The 25,435-nt window shown below is 41.9% G+C and overlaps 1 protein-coding gene, 1 long non-coding RNA gene and 1 pseudogene across 2 annotated transcripts in view; all 3 read left to right on the top strand.

Moving 5' to 3' along the window:
- Positions 1–2,561, top strand: part of Scara3 (scavenger receptor class A member 3) — a 45,728-nt gene extending 43,167 nt beyond the window's left edge. The window contains exon 6 of the mRNA XM_074055217.1: positions 461–2,561. Coding sequence (XP_073911318.1) covers positions 461–468 — 8 coding nt within the window. The 3' untranslated portion in view covers positions 469–2,561. The remainder of the gene's footprint in view (positions 1–460) is intronic.
- A 3,046-nt stretch (positions 2,562–5,607) lies between these two features.
- Positions 5,608–25,066, top strand: LOC141416935 (uncharacterized). Its single transcript, XR_012441573.1, has 4 exons — positions 5,608–9,424; positions 23,096–23,246; positions 23,605–23,662; positions 24,144–25,066. It is a non-coding gene; the product is annotated as an uncharacterized lncRNA (long non-coding RNA).
- On the top strand, positions 11,578–18,810 carry LOC109692533 (serine/arginine-rich splicing factor 5 pseudogene; annotated as a pseudogene).
- Positions 25,067–25,435: the final 369 nt, after the last annotated feature.

The following is a 25,435-nucleotide window of genomic DNA, read 5'->3' on the forward strand; positions in this document are numbered from 1 at the left end:
GGGTTGAGTCCATGGCTGGTCGGCCTCATGGACTTGTGCAGAATATCATGGAGGCAGGAGTGTGTGGTGGAGGAGATCTCCTGACCTCATGGCAGACAGGAAGCAGAGAGAGAGCAAAATAAGGAGAGGGGGAGCAGGGAAAGATAGGCCCTTCAAAGACATCCCCCCAGTGACCCACTTTCTCTAGCACTAACTGGGCACTAAGCATACAACACAAGAGACTGGGGGGAAGGGAGGAAACAGGTTTCATATTCAAACCATAACATATGTCATGCTTTGTTTTCACATAATCGAATTTTTACATCCTTAACAATAAACTGCTGTAAATGCTGATCGTGCTTTGAGACATTAGTCAAAAATAATTCATAAAAATAATTTATAAATAAAATTTCAAAGAACAAAAAAAAAAAATTTCATTTATCAGGAGGATGACTAATTTTTTTTTTTTTTTTACTAATAGAGGAGTGATGGAAATAGTTGAGCACCACCACCTGAAGCCAGCTTTGTTGCTTCTGATCTTTCCTGATGGGGATGGATAGAAAGAATCTCCATGTGGTGATTTTATCTAGACTCGCTACCTGATGGCTCCGTCTCCTGCAGAGACTCCCAGGTCCTCTCAATCCCCCAGATGAGCCTGTACCCCCAAGTTTGCAACTTGGAAATCACTTGCTCCCCATCATCCATCATCATCCTTATTCCACCTTCACAGAGCTCTGTTCTTTCAGACACAGAAACATTTAAAACCCTGATAGGCAGTGTGAGGATGCTACTGGATTTGTTCACTCATGCAACAAACAGTGAGTTACCACTACCTGCCACATACTGTACTTGGTACAGGAGAGGCGAGCTCCAGGTCCACTCTGGCTTCTTGCCCGGGCTTCTTTCCCAACTTTTGTACAGAGAAGAGGAGCCAGTGCAGAAAGCAGTGGTCTCACGGGTGGAAGAAGTAGAAATCAGGGGTTGGTGCTTCCAACGCACCTGGAATTGACGAGGTACTGGGCAAGACGGAGCTGTGCAAAGAAGGAGCTTAGAAACCTTCTCTTTCAGTGGTTGGCCCTATGTGCAGGGCAAGAATGGGCAGCAGGATTTGTGAACTGACAACATGCCGAGTGTTGCTGGGAGATTTCGAAGGTCTGAGCAGCTAGGCTTGGCATTCAGTTGAGACACCAGAAAAGACAATACTTAAAAGCAGATCACTATACTTCTAGAACAAGAGTTACTCTAAGCCACGGTAGCAAAGCCTAAAAACAACATCTCAGCATGGCACAGCGGTGCACATCTATAGTCCCAGCTTCTTGGGAAGCTGGAGCAGGAGGATCGCTTGAGCCCATGAGCTCAAGGTCAGCCTCGGAACTATAGTGAAACCCTGCCTCAAAATAAAAAACAAAACAGGCAAACAATAAAAACATGTATCAAAAATCGATAGAATAAATAAGCAGAAAAGCAGGAAGGCTATAAAAGAGTTGAACTTTACTCCCAGTCAGCTTGACCTAATGATGAGAGAAGAAGCCTGCACCAACAACAGGTGACTGTTTATTCATTTCAAGGGTAGAAAGAACTTTTACCAAGATCGGCCATACTGTGGGCCATGAATAGAAATAAAATGTTAGTGATACGTGCTAGACAGAGACATGCATGGAGATGCAGATCTACAATGGAAATGTAGATAGAGATCCCACTAGATATAATCACTAGAATGATACAAAAAAAACCCCAACCTAATAAAAGTGGTAGCCTACAGCAGTAGGGTTTGGGAGGACTGAGGGCTGGGGATCAGACATCCTGATGTATACTTTTCAAAATAATTTCTCTTTTGAACTGTGAGATTATATTAACTCTTCAAGAAATAAACCAATTGTGTGTGTGTGCGTGTTGTGCTGGGGTTTGAACTCAGGGCCTCACACTTGCTAGGCAGGTGCTCTACCACTTCAGTCACTCCACCAGCCCCTTTTTTGGTTGGGTATTTTTGAGATAGGGTCTCACAAACTTCCCAGCCTGGCTTCAAACCTTATCCTCCTGATCTCTGCTTCCCAAGTAGCTAGGATTATAGGCATGAGCCACTGGCACCTGGCACCAATTTTAAGGTATATTAAACATAAGTGACTGCACCCTTCCTCTGTACAAGCCTTATCATGGCACTCTGACCTGTCTGTCTGTCTGTCTGTCTCAACCCTTCCTTGTTGTGCTCATCCCCAGTCACATTCCCTCAATCCAACTTCCCAGGATCCTCACATGTTGTAACTGCCACTGCATTTCCGCAGGCACTTACTATGTTCTCAACAGTGTGGTACACACTTCACACATGCAAGCCATTATCTCATTTCACACACCAACACTACTTGGCCTCTGTTCTCTGCAAGACCCTCGGCCCAGAAACCTCTTCCATGGCCTGGTAGTTTCTAAGCAGCCATTCAAAATCCAGACCAGATGCTGCCTTCTCCATGGGTGCCCGGGAATTGCCCCTCCTCTGTGCTCTTGACAGGGGTGGGGTGCCGGGGGCCTTTGTCATCTGATCACTGGCTGGTTGCTGAGGCATCAGACTGTAGCAACCTCAGGAGTGTCTTCACGAAAAATTATCTACTTTACCACACACTTAGGCCAGGCCTGAGAGGGGCCAGGGCCTCGTGAATATTTGTCTAATTCACTTGGATTGCAAAAAGTGCTCCTGAAAACATTAGGCCAAAAGTGAAGGCCATTCTTAAGAAAAAGAAGGCTGGCAGAATGGTGCAAGTGATAGTGTGTCTGCCTAGCAAGCATGAGACCCAGAGTTCAAATCCCAGTACCACCAAAAAAAGAAAAAGGAACCAACATGTTGGTTAAGAGAAACCCATATGACCTAAAAGTTAGTTCTTTGAAAAATAGACAAAACTGATAAATGCCTAGCTAAACTGCTAAAGAGAAAAGAAATAAATTAACAATGTTAGAAATGAAAGAGGAGACTTCACTATAAATCCTACAGAAAGTGAAAGATAATAAAGACCCTAGCTGAGATTAACAAATTCTTGAAAGACAAAAACTACAGAAATGAATACAACAAATAACAGAAAATCTCCATAAACTTATGGATAGCTAAAACATTAAATTCATAGTTTAAAACATTTCCCGAAAAACCTCCAGGCCCAGATTGTCTCATTAGTGATTAGGTCAAACATTTAAGGAATAAATAATATCAGTCTTATACAAACTCTTTCAAAAGAGAAACCTCAAACTTTAATAAAAATCCTCAAGAAAATCCTTCAACTAACATCGTACAGTGGAATGTGTCCTTGGAGGGTAAATTCCAAGACCCCAGTAGATGCCTGAAACAGTAGCTAGTACCAAACACTATAGATACTGTTTTTCCCCATACATATACAAAGTTAATGTTTTTTTCCATCTTAACTATCACACATCACAGCTATAACTTTTACAGTTTAAGGTGGGACAGCAGAACGTGAATTTCTTTTTCCTTTTTCACAACTTAGTGGATAGAAGAGTCATTCTTACTGGAGATCTTAGCAATCTCAGTATACAATTTTCTTCTGGTTAAGTCAAGAACTTTCACCATTCCACTTAAAGGAAGTGCTTTATGGCTTCTATTTGGCATATCAAAATTGCCACCATCACTATTCTCATGCTTTAGGGTTATTGCTAAGTAAGGGTTCTTTAACACAAGCACTGCAATGCCATGACAGCTAACGTGATAACTGGGAGGACTACTAAGTGACTAACAGGTGAACAGTGTATTCGGCGTGGATACACTGGGTGAAAGAATGATTCATATCCTGAGCAGGACAGAGTGGGACAGCATGAGATTTCTCACATCACTCAGAATGGTGTGCAATTTAAAATTTGCATATTTTTTATTTCTGGGATTTTCCATTGACTGTTTTAGATTTTAGTTGACATCAAGTAATTGAAACCTCAGAAAGCAAAGCAGTGAATAAGGAGGAATTAAAGTGAAAGACACAATGCTTTATCTCCAAGCCAGAAGCAAGGCAAGACTGTTAACTCTCACCACTTGCATTAAACATTGTCTTGGAGGTCTTAGTGGAATAGGGCTAACGAAGGAAATGTAAATAAATGAGAAAATTGTCTCTATTTACAAATAACATAATTATATATGTAGAAATTCCTAATGAGTCTCAAAAAAAACCCTCTACTTTTACTAAAACATCAGTGTCACAAGATACAAAAATCAATTTTATTTCTATGTACCTCTACAAAAAAAATTAAAAATAAACTTCAAGAAATGTCACAATAGTACCAAAGAAATAAAAATACTTAGGAAAAATTTAACAAAATTTGTGAAAATCTCTACATGTAAAGTTGCAAAAGAAAATTTAAAAGACAAGAATAACTAATGACAGACCATGCTTTTGACTGGAAGACTCAATATTGTTAAGATGCGAACTTTCATCCAAATTGATCTCTAGTCAATACAATCCCAAACAAAACTCCAGTGTGCTTTCTTTTTGTAGAAATTGAGAAGTTGATGATAAAAATGCAAAAGAAATAGAGAAAAACATCTTGAAAGAAAGCATGAATTTGGAAGACTTACATTGTCTAATTTCAATAGTTACTATGAAGATACATAATTAAGGCAGTTTAGTATTGGCATAAAAACAGATTGATAGACAAATGGAACAGAACAGAATCTAAAATGAACTTAATATTAATTTATAAACTGAATGTTTACAAAGGCACCAGAAGAAATCAACAGGAAAAAGGAAAATTCTTCAAAAATGGTGGTAGAACACCATATGGGAAAACTATACTCCGTGTGTGTGTGTGTGTGTGTGTGTGTACTTGTGTTTGAATCAGGGCTTCATGCATGCTAGGCAGGTGCTCAACCACTTGAGCCTCCAGCCTGGAAAATTATATCTTGACCCTATATCATGCTATATAAAAAATTAATGTGAGAAGTTTTAAGACCTAAATATTAAAACTAAAACTATAGAACTTCTATAATAAAATACTAAAAAATATTATCATGACCTTGGGGCAGCAAAAAATTTTCAGCTCAAACAAAAAAAGCATTAGCCATAAAACAAAAAAAATTGATAAGCTGGATTTCATCAAAATTAACATCTGCTAGGACTGTAGTATAAGAGCTGCCTAGCACACACAAAGCTCTGCTGGATCCCCAGCACTAAAAAAAAAAAATTAAAATCTGCTCATTAAGAAATCAGTTTAAGTAAATGATAAGATATATTATACATTGGAAGACAATATTTGATGAATAATTTATAAATAAAATTATTAAAATATCTTGCAATTCAGAAATAAGAAGATAAGCAATTTAAGGTAGGTGCTGGTGGCTCATGCCTGTAATCCTAGCTATTTGAGAAGCTGAAATCATAAGGATCATAGTTGGAGGCCAGCCCGGGGAAATAGTTCACAAGACTGCTCCAAAACAACCAGAGCAAAATGGACTGGAGGTGTGGCTCAAGAGATAGTGTGTCTGCTTTGCAAGTGTGAAAAGTGTGAAGCCCTCAATTCAAACCCCAGTCCTACCCCGCCCAAAAAAAAAAAAAACCTCACAAAATGGGTGACTCACTTAAATGGACACTTCACAAAAGAATGCATTGCCATGAAAAAAGATGTCCAGTATCATTAGTGATGAAAGAAATGCAAACTAAAATCACTACACCCATTCAGGAAGAGTTAAAATTAAAAATACTTGCCATAGCAACTGTTGGCAAGGTTGTGAGCAACTGAAAGTCTCACACACTGCTAGTGAGAGTATAAAATTATACACTACTTTGGAATAGTTTGGTACACAAATTAAACATACACCACCATTTGGTAGAGCTAGTCTACTCTTAGGAAACTTATCCAAGAGAAATAGAAACATATATCCAAAAAATACTTGTAAAAAATATTCATAGCTAGTTTAGTCATAATAACCCAATCTAAAAACAAACCAAATGCCCATCCTCAAGTGAATGGACCAACAAGCTGTGATACCTCCATACAATGGAGAAACACTCAGCAACAAAAAGAAATGAAAACTGGTAAACACAGGCATGTGGATGAATCTCACAAAAATCAGGCTGATTGAAAAAAGCCATACAAAAAAGAGTACATAGTATGTGGTTCCATTAACATGAAATTCTAGAACAGGCAAAACCAACCTAGAGTGGTAGAAATGAGATTAGTATTTACCTTGGCAGAAGAAGGATGTAACTGATGGTAAAGGGGCACCAGATGAGAACAATGCTCTACGTCCATCTCTACGTACTGATTCAGGGTGGTGGTTATTCAGGTAGTTACACAAGACTCACCAAATCATACACTTAAAATCTGTGCATTTTATTGTACACAAATTCTACAACATAAAGTTGATTTTTAAAGAAAACAATTACCATACCATATTTTTACTCACTGGAACAATTACAACTAAAGAGATTTAAAATGTTAAGTGTTAGTGAGGATTTTCCTGGTAGGAGGACAAGCTGGAAGATCCTCTTTGGAAAATTGTTTGGCTTCTTATAAAAGTAAACACACACCTACCCTATGACTCAGCATTTCCACCCAAGTATTTGCCCAAGAGAAATAAGAACATGTTCCACAAAAAGACTTGTGTACAAAAAGCTGCTGTACAAAAACATTCACAGCAGCTTTAACCACAATTGCCAAAACCTGAAAGCAGCCCTTATACCCACTGAGGGAAGAATGGGTAAACATTGTGATGTTTACATGCGGTGGAACAGTGAGGGAAAAGGGTAAAGAAGAAGAGGAGGAAAGAGAGGTGGAGGAAAAGGAGGAGGGAGAAGGGGGTAAGGAAGAAGAAAAGGTGAGGGAGAGGAGAGCAAAACAGAAGAAAAAAGGGAAGGGGGACAACCACAAAACACAAGCAACAACATGGAAAAAGCAATACTTTAGTGAAGAAAAGAAGCTAGACACAAAGGAATACAGGTAATATGATTCCATTTATATTAGGTTTTAGAAAAGGCACAGAAACGTCTACCTTGATGGATGGGTGGTTTACACAGGTGTGGGTGTTTTGATAGAACTCATCAAAGCATACCCATGAGCTGTGTGTTTTACTGACTATAAATTAAAACTTATTTTTTTAAAGCTTTAAAAATAGAAATTCACTTCCCAAAGCTCCTGAGTCAAAAAGAAATTACAATAGGAATTATTTAAATAAATACAGAAAATATTTCCAAACTACTTTATAAGGAAAATACTCTCTCTCAGGAGTTCAGGAGTATAGCTGAGGCAGAACTTAGAAAATTAGTGGCCTTAAATATTTATACTAGGTAAAGAAAAGAGGCTAAAATTAATGAGCCAAGTGTCCAGGTTAAGAAGTGGAGAAGTGGGTGTGGTGGCTCATGCCTGTAATCCTAGCTACTTGAGAGGGTGAGATGCAAATGGTTGTGGTTCAAGGCTAACCTGGGCAGATAGCTGGCAAGATTCCATCTCCAAAATAACCAGAGGAAAATGAACTGGAGGTGTGGCTCAAGCAGTAGAGTGCCTGCTTTGCAAGTGCAGTCCCACTAAAATAAATAAATAAATGCACAAGAACACACACAAAGAAAAGAGAAGGATAAAATAAAGTGTAGAGATTAATGAAATGAGAAGAAAGTTTAGAATCCAGAGGGTCAGCAAATCAAAAGTTGGACCTTTTGAAAGACAAAGAAAATGATGAACCTTAGGCAATGCTGATTAAGAAAAGTGCAAGAAGGCGTAAATAGAGAATGCTAGCATGGAAAAAGGTGACATTAAGAGGAAATATGGGAAATCGGTGCAAATGACTTAGAAAGCTTCGAGGGAACAAATTCATAGGAAAATATAACTCACCAAATTAACTCAAGAGGTAGAAAACCTGAAAAGTCTGAAACCATGAAAGAAATTGAGCCAGTGGTTTAAAATATTCTTACAAGAAAAACAGCAGTCCCATGCAGAAAGACTTACAGGCAAATTCTACCAAAACACTCAACGAAGACAAATTTCCAATCCAACACAAGTTCTTCCAGAGAACAGAAAAAGTAGGAAGCAATTCCCTGACTTATTACATGAGGATAGAAAACTCTTGTACCAAAACTAGAAAAGAAAATAGATAAATAAATGCAGAAAGGACATTTAGAAAATTAAGCATCCATTCACAATGTTAAAAAAAAATCCTATCAAACTAAATAAAAAGAAGCCTTAGACCTCATACATAGTATCTACCCAAAAAGCCCACAGCAACCATCCCTTTTAGGGAACAGCAACCATTCCCTTTAAGGGAACCAGACACCGTGTGTGCCTCCTGGTAGGACACAGTAGGAAGTGTGCCCTCTGAGAAGTCGGCTTGCCAAAAAATAAATAAAGAGAGGGAAAAAAAGAAAATTGTCCCAAAATTTAATCAAGTGCCTACATCTATCTTCATGTTAGCAGGCAACAGATTCAAAGAGAGAAATACATTAAATGACATCTTCATAATAGTGAACTGTTAGCCAGTCAAACACAGAATGCCGATTCTTCAACAAATAAATGGCACGGAGGGAATAAAAAGATAAAGAGAATGTTATAGATTAAAATAGACTTAAAGTGGACATTCAAATACAAGTTTATTGAAAAGAAACAGGGACTTATGAGACACATCAACAAATGCAATGCATGGACTGTGTTTAGCTCTGAATTCCAGCTAGGCATGGTGGCACGTTTGTAATCTCAACACTTGGGAGGCTGAGGTAGCATAATCAATCACTACCTAACAAGTGCAAGACCAGCCTGGACTATCTAGTGAGACTCTGTCTCAAAAAAATGAAAATCTTTTTGTTTGTTTGTTTGTTTTATATTCTGGTCCCACTCCCAAAAAAATAAACCTTTATTCAAATAAACCAACTTATAAAAGTATTTATTGAGAAAATCATAAAAATATGAACACAGATTTGTTCATTAGACTTAAAATTATGTTTAGTGTGCTGATGTATTATGGTTATGATTTTTTTGTTTGTTTTGTTTTGTTCCATTTTTTTCTTTGTTTTTGTGTTGGGTGGGGGTACAGTGTGGCATTTGTACAGATTCTTACAAGGTATCAAATGTATCATACATGTTTGATTATGGTTTTTATGCCTCTGTATGGGAGACATACATAGTTGTTATGGTTTGATATGAAATGCCCACCCAAAAGGTTCAGGTATTGAAGGCTTGGTCCCAATGCAAGCAGTGTTCAGAGGTGGGGCTTTGGGAAGTGATTGGATCCCAAGCAAAATGAATCAACTATTGGGAGGTGGTGGAACTGTGGGAGGTGGGGCCTAGTTGAAGGAAGTGGGTCATTGGGGACGTGCCCTGGAAAGATAGACTTTGTCCCCAGTCCTTTCCTGTCACTCTGTGTTTTCTGGCTACCATAAGGTAAGAAACAAGCCTTCCTACCCTTTTGCCTCACTGCAGGCCCAGAAACGCCAAGCCAAGTGACCATGGACTCAAACCTCTAAAACTGTGAACCAAAGTAAGTCTTTCTTTCCTTAAAACTGTTTATATCAGGTATTTTGTCAAAGCAATGAGAAATTGACAGCCCAATGCCTGAAATATTGAGGGGTAAAATGATGTGATGCCTAGAATATATTTCAAAATACTCTGTGGGGGGAAGAGAACAAAATAAGATTGACAAAACACTGATAATTACAAAGTTGGGTGATGGGTACATGGAGATTCATTATCTAGTCCACTTACCTTTGTGTGTGTTTGAAGTCTTCCACAATAAAACCTCTAAAAACAAAAATGATGATGATTACAATAAGAAAAACAGCAAAGGTTATTCTGAGAAGAAACAGGCGGGCATAGGGCTTCTCTCATCCCTCACCATCATGGCACCTCCCAAGGGGACCAGGCTGTTAGTTAAACTGTCCCCAGCCCATGGCTCATGCCCGTTCTATTCCTCCCAGAACTCACTTCCTGTTCTTACTGCAAACCCAGCTCAAAGGCTACCTACAGCAGACAGCTGTCAGATTGGCTTACCAAGCACCCATGTACTCTTATTCAACTAACAACACCCCTATTCTCCTTTGAGTAAACACCTTTAAACACATGATGAGGTTCAAATGACCTCAGCACCCACATCCCCCCAGAGGTGGGCAAGTGACTCAGGTCTGGCCAGTGTAATACCACACTGATTGCAGGAATAGGCATGTTGCCCAGGCTGGACCAATTAGCCAAAGAACGTCAGCTCCTAGACTTTTCTGGAAATATTAGAAAAGAGGGACTTTTCCTTCACTCGATTGCTAGTCCAGAAGGCTGAGAGCCCAGAGTTCTTGTGGCCACTTGCCTAAATATGAGAAAAGATCCTGCTCAAGAAATAAGCCACCAGAAGAGAGCAGAGACACAGAACCTGATGACAGTTTTAGAGTCCTTGAATATACCCACATCCTCCACAAACAAGTCTCCCCTCCGTCTTCTGGTAAATTCATTAATAAAGGGCCCTTTGGTAGAAGAGAGACAGAGATAGGGTTACAGAGGAAAGCAAAGAGGATGATGATGATGGTGGAGGAATGAGAAAGATACAGAATAAGAGGTAAAGAAACAGAGACAGACAGAAGGAGGGAGGGAGAGAGGAAAAGGGAGAATGTATTTTCTTTAGACTCAAAAACAGGACAACAAAGGTATCTGACATCACCACCATATTTAACATTGAAAGGGAGATCCTATAAATTTCAATAAAGATTTAAAAACTGATAAAAGGTACAAAGGCACTGACTGGTGTGTGAGATATTTTTCACTTCTAATTTTCTACAGTGCTGTGCGGATTCAGCCAACACCTATTATGTTGACATTTTCCTTTTTCCAGAAACTTAATCCACTTGGCTCCCATGTGGTGATGACCTGCCAGTCAGGGGTTTGTCTCTCTCCTCTCACTGACCACCCCCCTGCACAATAACTTGCTTGGGCAGCAGGGTGGCAGAGGTCGTGGTGGAGATTTTCTTCCCTACAGAACCTAGAGGAAGAGCAAGGTGGCAGCCTGGGGATGGGGCACAGAGAAAGCACATCCCTGGCATCTGGATGTGACTGTCAGTTCTGACCAACTGGATAATGGTCTAAGACTTACTTTCCTCCTCTGGAAAGTGAGGATAGTGACAGCTTTCCATGGGCTGTTGAAAGATTTAAACCAGATAATACGTATGAGCACACATCCTGGCAGGCTCCAGTTTGTTTCCATCCTTGTTGCTGGTCTCCATAGAGCAACTAATTTTCACTTAAATTTTATTTATTTATAGTATAAATCATGTCATGTGTATTGTATGCCAAAAGCCCTTCAAAAGTTTCCCATCACACTTGGAATAAACTCCAAACTCTTTCACAAGTTCCTGGGTTCTGCCTGCTCTGTACTCTGCTGGTGTCTCTAACCTCTCTGTCCTTGGGCCCCACACTTGCTCCCAGTTACGTGACCTTCCTGCCACATAGAAGGTTCCTCACACAGACCTGGCAGGTTCTAATCTCAGAACACACACCTGTGAATTTCACAGCCAGTACCTCTTTTCCCCATGACCTTCCTATGGCTGACTCCTTCCCATGCTTCAGAACTCTAACTCAAAATAGTCATCTCTTCCTCCTTGATGGCTTCCCTGATCACTCCTTCTAGAAGGACAAATGAATACTCTGGGGGAGATGAGCTATAGATTGGACAATTTTACATGCACTGCTGGCACCTCAAAGTCTGAATGTATCTGCTCTCTGCAGCAGACTGTGAGTCGCTGAGGGAAAGCATCTCTGTGTCTCCAGACATGCAGGGGGAGGGTATTCAGCCTGTGTGAGTTACTCAGCAGATACAGCCTAGGCTAGTGGTCTCAGGTTGCCAGTCCTGAGTTACCCTTCTGACCATCTGTGCCAGTCAGTAAGCCCCAGACCCTGTCCTCTGTCCCAGGCCTGCTTTACCATGCTGGGCAGGGACTTCCTGCAGTTTTGACCCCCAATACTTCTTGGAGTTCTCTCCTTGCCTCTTCTCTAGTGGACAATTCAGATCTGTCAACAAGTCTGCATATCAAATTCTCTCTGAATTACTGATATGGTTTCTGCTCCTGGCTGAACTCTTCACAGCCATCCAGGGGGTCAAGGTGGAGAAAGTAGACTATTCTGTCAAAACTAGGGCCAAGAAGACCAGAAGATGCTCAGTTTAGACAACAAAGAGAAGCAAGGAAAACCTAGGAGTCTGGCAGGCTTCTTTAGGGTCCAAAAGGTAGAAAATTCTAGAGCAGGGTGATAGAGATTGCTCCAAACAACTCATTCATTTGAAAATATGTACAAGTATCAGTTGTTGAGAGACATAGACCCATTCATTCTGGATCTGCTGGGAGGAAGATGGCTCTGTCACAGAGATGAACCTCTCTGTCCAAAAACAGTAGCTAAGCATCCTGAGTGACTGTCCAGTGTTCATTAGAAGGCTAAATCCAGCAACAAGGGAGAAAGAAGTGGAAAGATTGGATGGATCAGATATGTTGATGATCTGAAAAGAGATCTTGGTTTTGTGAAATTTGAGGATTCAAGGGATGTAGATGTGTTATATATGAACTTGAAATAAAAGAACTTTGCAGTGAAAGGTTTAACATGCCAGGACAAGGTAGAGGATGCTATTCTGACCATTTTAGCAGTCTCAGACCACAAAATGGTCCACCTGTAAGCTCAGAGAAACAATTTATAGTTGAGAATCCATCCTCAAGAGTCACCTGCAGGATTTCAAAGATCTCATGAGACAAGCTGAAAAAGCAAGCTTTGCAGATGCATGTGGACCTGAATTAATCATGGGGTGGCTGACTTGGCCTCTTATGGTGGCTTAAGAACATTATCGGAAAGTTTTCTGGAAAGGAAATAAGTAGGAAGAAAGCCAAATTAATTGAAGGCAGCAAAAGGCACAGTAGGTCAAGAAGTGGGTCTCGATCACAGACCAGGAGTTCCCCTGGTCTTGTAGCCAAGGTCCATCCAACAGTCGCAGGTCTTACAGCCAGCCACAGCAAGTCCTGGGAAGAACCAGAAACGGGGTTCTTCAAGGAGCTCTCAGTCTTCAACATCTGTGGCTCACCAGAGGCCCCGGTCTCAGTTGAGGTTCATATCAATGGACAGTGACAACTGAACTAAGTAACTTACCCTGGGGGGCTTTTTTAAAAAAACCAAATTTCAAATCATACTTGTTAAGAACTTTAGTTAAATATGTGCATTTCTATGGGAGTGGAACTTGGAGAGGACTTGGGTTGGGCTGGATACCTTGGTACACGTGGACCACCAAGGGGTGGTTGAGCCCTGATTGTATTAAATGTCTTTGGAGAGCTGGGAATGGACCTTGAGCACTCGCTCAGCATGTGTGTGTGCAATCCCCACACCATAAACTTAAATAAATTTTCTTTTGATAAACAAAGAAAAAGTATTAAACATCTCCTGCATTTCAGGGATTCTAATTAAAAATGATTGATAGAGCTGGATTGGGCAATCAGTCTTTGTACCTGTAATTAGTGACCTGGGTGTGGTTTGTACTCTATAATTACTTCCATCTACAGGAGGGAGTGGACTGTACTCATGACTGCTGGTCAGTGATGACTTACCACGGGGGACAAGGTGTAGAGGAGATAGAAAGGACACAGATAAAGGGAGAGAATGGCCAAAGCCACAAACCACCTCTCCTTCCCCTTTGCATCTTTGAGTCTTATTTATTTTTACCAACTCATATTTCTTCCTAACCCAGTTAGGTGGTAGGCACAGAGATCAGGAGTTCAGAATGAGCCAAGTTTCAGAACTTCTGAGACCATCCCCAAGAGAAAACAGGAGGATAGAGAAGTAGGTGCAGTGAAGATGGCAGTGAAGGGGCATCGGGAAGGAATGCACTATGTCAGCATTTTTCAGACTCAGCTGAGGAAAGAAAAGCTTACCCGCAACTTACAATATAAAATAGATTTGGGGGCACTACCAGGGGTCTGCTGGGGGCTTGCAATATCTTTCTTTTTTTTTTATTCATTTATTCACATGTGCATACATTGTTTGGGTCATTTCTCCACCCTGCCTCCCTCTCTCCTCCCCCCACCCTCAGTTCCAGGCAGGTCCTGTTCTGCCCTTATCACTAATTTTGTTGAAGAAAAGACATAAGCATAATAAGGAAGACAAAGCGTTTTTGCTAGTTGAGTTAAGGATAGCTATACAGAGAGATTCCTACTATTGCTTTCGTATACCCATGTGTTACATCCCATGTTGATTCAACTCTATCTGATCTTTACACTGGTTCCTGATCCCCTTCTCATGATAACCTCTGTTGCTTTAAGGTTTCTGTATTAGTTCCTCTAGAGTGGGGACATCAAACACTTTCATGTTTTGGGTTTTCTACCTATTCCTATATCTCCCATATGTTGCAATATCTTTCTTGACCTGGGTAAAGGTTGCACAGGTACTGGCTTTACAATTGCTTTTATAATGTACGTATGTTGTTGTACTTCACTGAATGTGTATCTCACTTTGTTTGTTAAAGATTCTGTGTTTAAAGAGGCTTTCTGTAGCCCCCCTCAAGTTACCTTCTTAGTGGCTGTAATTCCATAGATAATACTGTGAAAACATGTCCAGAGACAGTCAGCCAGCAGAACACTGCAAGTCAGAAACCGAGTCATGAAAGCACATGCCCACGCAACCCTAAAGAGTCCCAGGAAGACAGACTTGATGGATCCATTCCAAAAGTGTTAAGGAGAAACAGACCCACTCCCTGAGGCCAGGGTTCCAACCCAAGGGTGGCTTGGGGGGACACACTGGGAGCACTCTCATTTCCTCAGAACCTGGCACACTAAGGGCAACAGGGCCTTTCACCGGACTGGGGATAGAAACCCCTGAGGAACGAGGAAGCGAAACAGGAGCTACTGATCAAAAGCTGGATTATTCTGTGGTTCTTCAAGCTAAGCCAGTGACCCAGTGACACCGGTGCGATGCACTGAGCTGTGGCACATTTATCCCTTGTGATCTTCCCACGACACAGATGAGAGATTTGGGTGGGGGAACAGGATTCCCAAGTCCTTGTCTCTGGAAACAAAATTCCTGTTGTGTTTGGATGTAAGAGTGCAGAAGACATCTAATCACTGTAGGATCTGGGGAGCCCCATTTAGGGAGTGGCCTATCCAGGTCATCTCAGGGTTCCAAGGCCTCACAGAAGCAGGTGCAGGTAGACTCTCTCCACTCTGCTCAAGCTGAACTGGACCCAGCAGAAGACCCTAGGCCCACACCCAAGACTAATTTGGACCAGAAACCTGACCTTGGTATTTATCATGGGCAATGCATACTTCTAGAAACCAAATATCTATACCCTTCATCCAGAGAAATGCTAACTTCCTTAGCATTAGAGACCGTGAGAGACTGATGAGAAGGTTCCCCAGTTACTTTGGAATTTCTAGCATCTTCTGAGCTGGACAACGTGGGACAAAATGTAGAAATGACTTCAATCCTTACAGCACTGCTTGAACAGCTAAGACAAATAGCTCTCTCTGATCACTTCCCTCTCAACACTCAGATGTTTACAGGCAGCTCACCCATGAGCAGCCAGCATACATTTTAAAGTATAGAAACCAACAGCCTTTGAAAATCCATGATTTCGCCCCTGTAGCCACACACCTGCCCTCTCATTCTCTCATTCTGTCTCTCTCTTTCTCTCCCTCTCTCATATATACTCGGGAAATGATATATGTTCAAGATGTTTTTGGAAGAGTATACAACAGCAACAGATTGGTAATTTGCCTGAATTCTTGCACCTCGGAGACTAGCCATGTTGTGATTTAACTATAAAATGGAAATGTATGTGACCCTCATAAGTGGTTCTCTCTGTACTGATAACGAATTTCCAGAATGTATTTTAAAAGCTAAAAAAAAAAAAAAAAAAACCTTAAGAAAACAGGGTCCAAAAGAGCATACGCAACAGGCTATCATTTGTGAGAAGAGTATAAATATATACATAGAAGCTTTTAAATGCTGAGACCACCCACGGGAGGCTCCATCAAGCCTGGAAATAGAAGCTGTCTGGAAAGGGCACCATGGGATCAGAAGCAGGAGGGAGACTGGCTTTTCCCAGAATCTGTTTTGCCCCTTCAGATTTTTGAGATTGTGTGAAGCACTTGTTTTTATGTTACAATATAAAAAAGTCAAGGAGACAGGCTGCCTTTCCAAAACGGGGAGTATCTCTGCTTTCAACACAGGCTCAGGAGAGCGTGGGAACTCAGCATCTCAAACTCTCTGTCCCTTCTCTTCTGGCACTTGTCACGACATCCCACCTCACTTCAGTTCACCTGCACAGCCTGCTTGACATTTCCACCTAATCATTCCTTCATGCTATGACTCATCCTGGCAGCCCCCTGCTGAGACCAGGGGAGGCTGGTTGTTCTCACTGCATTGCCCTTCCTCCACATGTGAACTGCTTCTGGGAAGCCCTTGTCTGCTCCATTAATCCTGCCCCCTGGGGATTCCCGTAAGTTTCAGTGCACAAATGACCCTTGTGTCACCAGAGGGTTCTGTTCTTCTTCTGCCTTCATTCTCAATCCCTAGACCTTGGGCCCATTTCCTGTGAGTCCTGTGATTCCCTTTCTGCCTTTCTCTGCTCCCTCAGCCAACTTCTCCCATCCTTATCATTCCCCTCTGTGTGATCACAAATCTTCTCAGATCTCTCAAGTTTCAGGTGGGAGGTCATAATAAAAAACCTCCAAGATCCCCCAATTCCAACAAGACAATGGTAGCCCATGAGTCTTTTGTCTTTCATTCCAACCTTACAAGTCTGGGAACTACATGCCCTTTGGTTACATTTCTTGACAGATTCTTTTTGAGAAAAAATATATAGTGAAGAGTCCAGATTTGAGGCAGAGATGTTGGCTTGAATCTGTGCCCTGGTAGTTGCTAGTCGTGTTGATTTGGGCAAGTTTCTTTTGTCTCCTTGAGCCCCGTGTTCTTTCTGAAAGATGCATGTAAGAAACCTTACTTCCCAGGGTAGTAATGAGGATGGAGTGAGATGTACACGCAGAGGGTAGTAACGAGGATGGAGTGAGATGTACACGCAGAGGGTAGTCACGAGGATGGAGTGAGATGTACACGCAGAGGGTAGTCACGAGGATGGAGTGAGATGTACACGCAGAGGGTAGTCACGAGGATGGAGTGAGATGTACACGCAGAGGGTAGTCACGAGGATGGAGTGAGATGTACACGCAGAGGGTAGTCACGAGGATGGAGTGAGATGTACACGCAGAGGGTAGTCACGAGGATGGAGTGAGATGTACACGCACAGGGTAGTCACGAGGATGGAGTGAGATGTACACGCACAGGGTAGTCACGAGGATGGAGTGAGATGTACACGCACAGGGTAGTCACGAGGATGGAGTGAGATGTACACGCACAGGGTAGTCACGAGGATGGAGTGAGATGTACACGCACAGGGTAGTCACGAGGATGGAGTGAGATGTACACGCAGAGGGTAGTCACGAGGATGGAGTGAGATGTACACGCAGAGGGTAGTCACGAGGATGGAGTGAGATGTACACGCAGAGGGTAGTCACGAGGATGGAGTGAGATGTACACGCAGAGGGTAGTCACGAGGATGGAGTGAGATGTACACGCAGAGGGTAGTCACGAGGATGGAGTGAGATGTACACGCACAGGGTAGTCACGAGGATGGAGTGAGATGTACACGCACAGGGTAGTCACGAGGATGGAGTGAGATGTACACGCAGAGGGTAGTCACGAGGATGGAGTGAGATGTACACGTAGAGGGTAGTAACGAGGATGGAGTGAGATGTACACGTAGAGGGTATAATTTAGAGCTTTGACTCAGAGTTGGTGCTTAGAATACCTTGTCCCTCGCTCTGCACACGCTCAGCTGCACACTGCCAACTTTGTTCCATGGACTGTCGCTGTCATAGGCGGGAACACCTGCTGCGTGTTTATCTATGTTCAAATTTGTCTACACAGAGATACAAAAATACATATTCATATGACCCAAGAAACAAGCAAAGAAAGCAAAGAAAGGAAAAACAAATGTAGAAGAAGAAAGTAATGGGAAGTAGTTGAGGAAATGGACAGCTGAGATGCTGAATTAGAAGGCAAGGTTACATATGACACTAAGAGGGAACTAGAACTCTGATCAACAAGCTCACTTCCATGACAGTTTGGGAAGTACAAGTTATTTATAATCTACTTCATGAACTTGGCCAATCGAGGATAGCAGAAAATGTGGAGGAGGAAAAGAAGCTGATCATAGCTACAGATCATGCCAATTTATAGCCTACTGGGAGGTGACCTGGAGCCAAAGGAGTTAAGCACATCTGTGTGTAACCTTAGACCCTAGGGAGACCAAATAACCAGAGGATGAGAATGTACCTGGGAAATGGAAAACAGGGAGGAAAAAAAGGGAAGGAAAGGGAGTAGGTAGTAGAGAAGAGTTCAGTATGGTAACCCATTCTCACCCTAAATTGTCTCCCTCAACTCTTCACCATATGATGTAACAAAAGTAACTGTGAGATTTATCCAGAATCCAATAGGCTATTCTCATGTCTGAAAGTAACATGCTTATGGGTACCAAGACCAAACCTCCCATAAAGACAACCATACAACTGACCACAGTGTTTGGTACAAGTTATTTCAGACAGTGGACAAGAAGTAGTATAAGACTGCAGTTCCTGAAAGAATTTCCACAAGGTGAACCCTCATGATCACCCTATGGACAATTTTGTAGTTCTTGGGCAGAAGATTAAAGTTCAGTCAAAATATAGCCATTTTGCTTAGCTCAGGACCAGAGTTTGGAGTTTAGGGCATCTAGAGCAACCAGGCTCTGAGTTCAATCCCCAGCACCACCAAAGAAAAGAAAAAACAAACTTGACACACTCTCCCCCACTACCAAAACAATGAGGCAACAGAAAAAACTAAAGGGGAATATTTTTTTTCTTTTATTATTCATATGTGCATACAAGGCTTGGGTCATTTCTCCTCCCTGCCCCCACCCCCTCCCTTACCACCCACTCCACACCCTCCCTCTCCCCCCCACCCCCTCAATACCCAGCAGAAACTATTTTGCCCTTATTTCTAATTTTGTTGTAGAGAGAGTATAAGCAATAATAGGAAGGAACAAGGGGTTTTGCTGGTTGAGATAAGGATAGCTATACAGGGAGTTGACTCACATTAATTTCCTGTGCGTCTGTGTTACTTTCTAGGTTAATTCTTTTTGATCTCACCTTTTCTCTAGTTCCTGTTCCCCTTTTTCTATTGGCCTCAGTTGCTTTTAAGGTATCTGCTTTAGTTTCTCTGCGTTAAGGGCAACAAATGCTAGCTAATTTTTTAGGTGTCTTACCTATCCTCACCTAAAGGGGAATATTTTAAACTATTCAACTAACCCATAAGAAAAGCGGTAACAGAAGAATAGAAAACCCAGGGAACAAATGGAAAACAAATACAAGATGATATCAATAGTTACAGTAAATGTTGAAGGACCAAACACTAATTAAAATTCAAAGATTGTAGCTATACTCAGTGTTGTGTGCCTACAATCCTACCTACTTGGGAAGCGAAGATCCAGAGGGTCGCCATTTGAGGCCAGCCTGGGCAAATAGGGAGACCCTATCTCAACCAATAATAAGCTGGGGATGGTGGTGTATGCCTGTCATCCTAGCTACTTTGGAAGTATAAATAAGAGGATCAACGTCCAGGCCTAACTGGGCACACAAATAAGACCCTATTAGAAAAATAATTAATCAAAAGGGATGCCAGTGTGGCTCAAGTGTTACAGTGTCTGCCTAGCAAGCACAAGGTCTTGAGTTCAAACCCCAGTACCACCAAAAAAAAAAAAATTCAGAGATTGTCAGATTAAGCATATGATACATACATTAGGTGCATTTAAACATAAAGATAGCTCAAAAGACCCAGGTGCAATCTTAGCTACTTGGGAAGCTGAGATCTGGAGGATCATGGTTCGAGGCCAGCCTGGACAAATAGTTTGTGAGACCCTCATCTCCATAATAACCAGAGCAAAATGGACTAGAGGTGTAGCACAAGCAGTAAAGTACCTACTTTGCAAGCTTGAAGCCCTGAGTTCAAACCCCAGTCCCTCAAAAAAAGAAAGATGTGTCAAGCTAATAAAAAAAGGTAAGTTATACAACAACGTTACTAAAGAATAAACTTAATAACAGAACTCCAAAATTAAGAAGCGAAAATGACAAAACTAAGGAAATAAATAGGCAACCCCACAATCATAGGGGGTATTTTAACACCCTTTCATTAGTAATTGATGCAACAAGTAAACAAAGAAAATCAGTAAATATGTAGAAGATCTGAACCAATTTGAGCTAATTAAACATGAAGTATATTAAACTAATATATACTAAGTTATTGAGCTAATGAATTATAAGTATATAATTATAGTACGCTACATCAAATAGCAAATATTTCTCTCATGGAAAAGTAGATCTTCATGAAGATAAACTGTATCTTGGGTCATAAATTGTTTCAATAAATATCAGTAGATTGGAATTTTATATAATATGTTCTCTAATTACAATAGAATTAAATTGTGAATCAATAAAGATAAAAATATTTAGAAAATGTCCTAATACTAATAACATGGAATCATACTACTATCATAACACTTAGGTCACAGAAGTTACCATCAGGGTATTAGAAAACATTTAAAATATATGATAATGAAATGCAAAATATGTAAATTTGTAAGATACAGCTAAAGCAGTTTTAAAGGGGAATTTATAGCCTTAAATGCCTTTATTAGATTCAAAGAAAAGTTAAAGGGCAAATTAAACCCATGGTAAATAGAAAAGAAAGAACAATAGTAAGAACAGGAATCAATTGTAAGGGAGCAATGACAGTGGTGACTCCATTTTGGATGAGCAAGGCACTTTAGAAGCAGACATGTAAGGGGACATGGGAAACAACAGGCTTCTCAGAGGAATGACCAGTCCCTTACCAAAACAACAAAATGCAGCTGCACAATGCAGTCAGTGGGCCCAAGGCCCAGATGAGTTGAGCAGACTTTCCAGGCCAGGATGAGCTGACCAGGCCTTCTTGGAATGCTCAGTTCCATAAGGAGAGAGACGGACAGGTGTCCGAGTTTAATGAGAAGCTGACTCAGTGCCAACCAATCACAAATACAGCTTCAAGGTAGAATAGTTGGACCTAAGCCAGGCAAAGCCCTATGTCACTCCTAGACTTAGTTGTACCATAGCCTAGCTCTTTTCCCTAAACTTTCCCGTGTTGGGAGCTTTGCTATCCTTTCAATAAACTTTGCACTTGCTTTACTCTAAACTCCTGGTCCAGTGTCTTCATTCATCGAGCAACAATTCAGTATCACAATGAATAAAAACATACAAACGATGGTTAGCAAAGCCAAAAGTTGGCTATCTGAGGAAATTAACAAAATTTAAAAACCCTTATAAAGACCAACTAAAAAAGAAAAAACATAATTCCTAATATCATGAAGGAAAGAGGACTATCATTTAGATTATACAGACATTAAGAGGAAAATAAAGGGCTGGGAATGGGGCTCAAGTGGTAGAGTGCAAGCCCTGAATTCAATCCCCAAAGAAATAAATAACTTTTAAAAAATAAAGAGGAAATAGTATGAACATCTTCATATCCAAGCATTTGATAATTATATGAAATGGACAATTTCTTAAATAATACAAATTACCAAAACTAACTTAAGCAGAAACAAAAATCAAATAATCTTAAATCTATTTTTAAAATTGAATTTTTGACTAAAATATAAAATTCTCAAAAGAGATTACCAGTCTCTGATGTTTTCATGAGGTGTTCTATATGATCATTGAGGATGATACTGTGCTATTCTTATGCAAACACAGAAAATGGAGGAAGAGAATCTTCTCCCTCATTTTATGAGGCCAGCACAAATCTGGTAACAAAATCAGATAGTCATTATAATAAAGAAAACCACACACACACCCACCCCCTCCAGATGGGCATCCATAGCTCAAACCTGTCATCCCAAACTGTGCAGTAGGCTGAGATGGGAAAGACTGTGGTTCCAAGCCACCGCCTGGCAAAAAAGGTTTTTAAGACTCCATCCCAATGGAAAAAGGTAGGCATGGCAGTGCACACCTGTCATCCTACAGCTTAAAATAGGAGGACCACAGTCCAAAATGGTGCAACCATGGGAAAAGTCAGGCAATTTCCTATAAATTTGAACATACACTTAACCTATGATCTAGTAAGTCCATTTTTAGGTATATATGCGAGAGAAACAAAAATGTCTATCTGCAATAGGACTTGAATGTAATAGTCAGAATAGCAAAAAAAAAAATAAATAAATCTGAAATCAAAGCAATGTTCCTTTACAGGTAAATGGATAAGCATTTTTGGTTTGTTTGAGATGCTGAGAATTGAACACAGGGCTCTGTGTATGAAGCAAGCACTCTACCACTGAGCTACATCCCCAGCCCTTGAATGGGTAAACAAATTTTAGTAAACCTAGTTAAAAAAAAAAAAGAAAAGAAAGAAAGAACAAACCACTGATACACACAATTCGAGTGAACCTCAGAGACGTGTTGAGCAAAGGAAGTTAGACTCAGGAGTACAGACTGTCTGAACCCATTGAGATGAAGTTCTGTAACAACCAAAACCAGGTAAGTAGTTAGTTACCTGGGATAGGATGGGACTGGATGAAGAATGGGAACTGGAGAAGTCTCTGGGGCAATATAAATATTCTGCTAGGGCTCGCTCACTCATATATATATTCAGTGGCTTACTCCTGTAATCCTAGCTATTCAGGAAGCAGAGATTAGGAGGATCACAGTTCTAAGCCAGCCGAGGCAAATATTCCTGAGACTTTATCTTGAAAACACCCATCACAAAAATGGGCCGGTAGAGTGCGTTAAGGTGTAGGTCCTGAGTTCAAACCCCAGTACTTCAAAAAAAAAAATACTCTGTTAAGTATAGCAGCTTCTGATGTGTCAGAATCCATTGAACTATATATACATTGAAATGTGTACATTGTATTGTATGTAAATTATGCCTGAACACACTTGTTTTTTTAATCCACCCATAGCTCTCCACTGCCCACGGTGGATTCCATGAAGGCTCCCCTCCCAAGAGCTGCTTCCAACCTCCCCCAGTTCCCACTTCTGTACACCCTCTGAGATAGGTAGCATTACATATCTGTCCTTGTTTCCAGGTAGCGAGCTGCTTGACTCTGGGACTTTGTGGACCAATTGTCCAAGTTTGAAGTTTGTCCAGGACTGAGGGCTTTCCTGGGCTTCCTGGGGGCACAGACAGGCTGAGTGCTAAAACTGGGACTGTACCAAGCAAACCGACTGGGAAGGCAGGTAACCTTCTGTGCAACCTTGTACCACCTGTCCACTGCTAGACTTAGCATCCTACCAGGCAGGTGCTGATGCTCAATAAATGTTTGCTGAGAGCCTAGAAGAGGCCTCAAAGTTAAAACTGAGGCTGGAGAGAGGAAGTTAAAGGCTGGACACCATTCAGCCCCAACCCCAGAGGTAGGGCTCACTTGAGTCTCCCCAGGGCTCCAGTAAACTGCCAATTTTAGCCCTATTTAAATTTTATAGAGAGGTCAAGGCTTCCAGCATGTGAGCTCCAGGAAGCCCCCTCCCCACCTTGTCCCCTTGATGAGATCATCCAACCCTAAGAGGCCCACAGCTTCCTTTCTCTCCACACCTCCAGGCTGGGCGCTGCCAGGGATCAGCACTGACCTTTGGGACAGTCTCCTGGGAAAGTGGCCGTAAGTAAACAAAAACAGCCTTGGGGTTTGCCAGGGCCAGCTTGTTTCCTCAGGTCTGGGCAGAAAAATAACTGGTGGGAGGGAGGAAAGAGGCACTGTGGGGCGACCCTGCCTCCCCTCCTCCCTCGACCTTGGGCCTCTGTCCTCCCAGGCCTGTCCCTCAGGGCCTCCTTTGTCAGAACTCTGCTCTCCGTGGGGACAGAGGACAGGAGGGGGAGGCGGTGGCTTTAAACAATGCCACTGTGTGTGCCTGCTTGACCTGATTAGGCTGGGGAGCCCGGGATGGGGAGCCAAGGCAGGCTCCACCTAGCACACACTTCCTCCTGGGCCCGCCAACGCCTCTTCTTGGGTGAAAAGCCTTGTTTTGTCTCATTTTCATAGGGGCACAGTGGCCTTGCACCTCTGCGCCTGTCCCCCTCCCTCCCTCTTGTCTGTCCTTCCCACAGTCTGCTTCCAAACAGAGTGTTTTTCACACTTGCAGCGCTCTCTGCCCAGGCCCTGCCAGGCCCCAAGCGCAGCAGTCCAGCTGGCATCCACATGAAAGGCCTTCCTGCAGAGCTGAGAGCCCCAAGGTTGCCCACGCCCACGCCCTGGCCCAGGGGCCCCAGCACAGAGCCATGGAAACTTGGCCATGAGGCTGGGGGAATGAACAGGGAAGTGACAGCCCCAAGCCGCACAAGGAGGGGCTTCCCCTCCCGCCTGTCCCAGACCCCTCTGCACACTGTCCTGCAGCACCTGCCCTGGCAAAGACCCTGGGCCAGCATTTTGAGTTTGTTGGTGCAGGTGAAGGAAAGCTAGAACCACAATTTCCTCCGCATGCAGAAACAGTGAAAGCTGAGAAGTTGGGGTAAAGCCCAAGGGGAAGAGGGGGCAGCTGGGTGGGCCCAGAGTTCAGGTCTGATTCTTGAAATGGTGGTGGAAGGCAACAGACTGAAGTCTTCTTAAGAGGAAAATCTGTTCTCTCAGCCTGTGATGGGTGTGGTTTGCCAGCTGGCACAGTCATGCCTGGGGAAACTGAGACCTGAGGGGGTGGGGGTGGGGTGAATTGTTCAAGGTCACACAACTCAATTGAGGTTGAGCTTGAACTGTAAACCCAGAACTCCTGGCTTGCAAAGAATCTCCTAGTAGATCTGGAAGCGTTCATTTGTAGATAGAAATCCGGAAGCATATATGCCTTCCAGATATGAGTAACTTCAGTTTTTAAATTTTGTGGGTTTTGCTTACCTGTTTTGTTTGTTTGTTTGTTTTACAATGAACAAGGATGACTTATATTAAATATATAAGCAAAAGAAAACAAGTTTTGATGAAACGATGCACTAGACATAGATGTTCAGCAGAATGAGGGACTGGTCTTCTTTTGGCATTGGGATTTGAACTCAGGGCCTTCTATTACTACTTGAGTCACTCCACCAGCTTTTTTTTTTTTGTTTTTTCATTTTTCTTTTATTATTCATATGTGCATACAAGGATTGGTTCATTTCTCCCCACTGCCCCCACCCCCTCCCTTACCACCCACTCCGCCCCCTCCCTCTCCCCTCCTCAATACCCAGCAGAAACTATTTTGCCCTTATTTCTAATTTTGTTGTAGAGAGAGTATAAGCAATAATAGGAAGGAACAAGGGTTTTTGCTGGTTGAGATAAGGATAGCTATACAGGGCATTGACTCACATTGATTTCCTGTGCGTGGGTGTTACATTCTAGGTTAATTCTTTTTGATCTAACCTTTTCTCTAGTACCTGTTCCCCTTTTCCTATTGGCCTCAGTTGCTTTAAA

The sequence above is a fragment of the Castor canadensis genome, chromosome 14, assembly GCF_047511655.1.
Source record: "Castor canadensis chromosome 14, mCasCan1.hap1v2, whole genome shotgun sequence".
NCBI classification, from domain to species: Eukaryota; Metazoa; Chordata; class Mammalia; order Rodentia; family Castoridae; genus Castor; species Castor canadensis.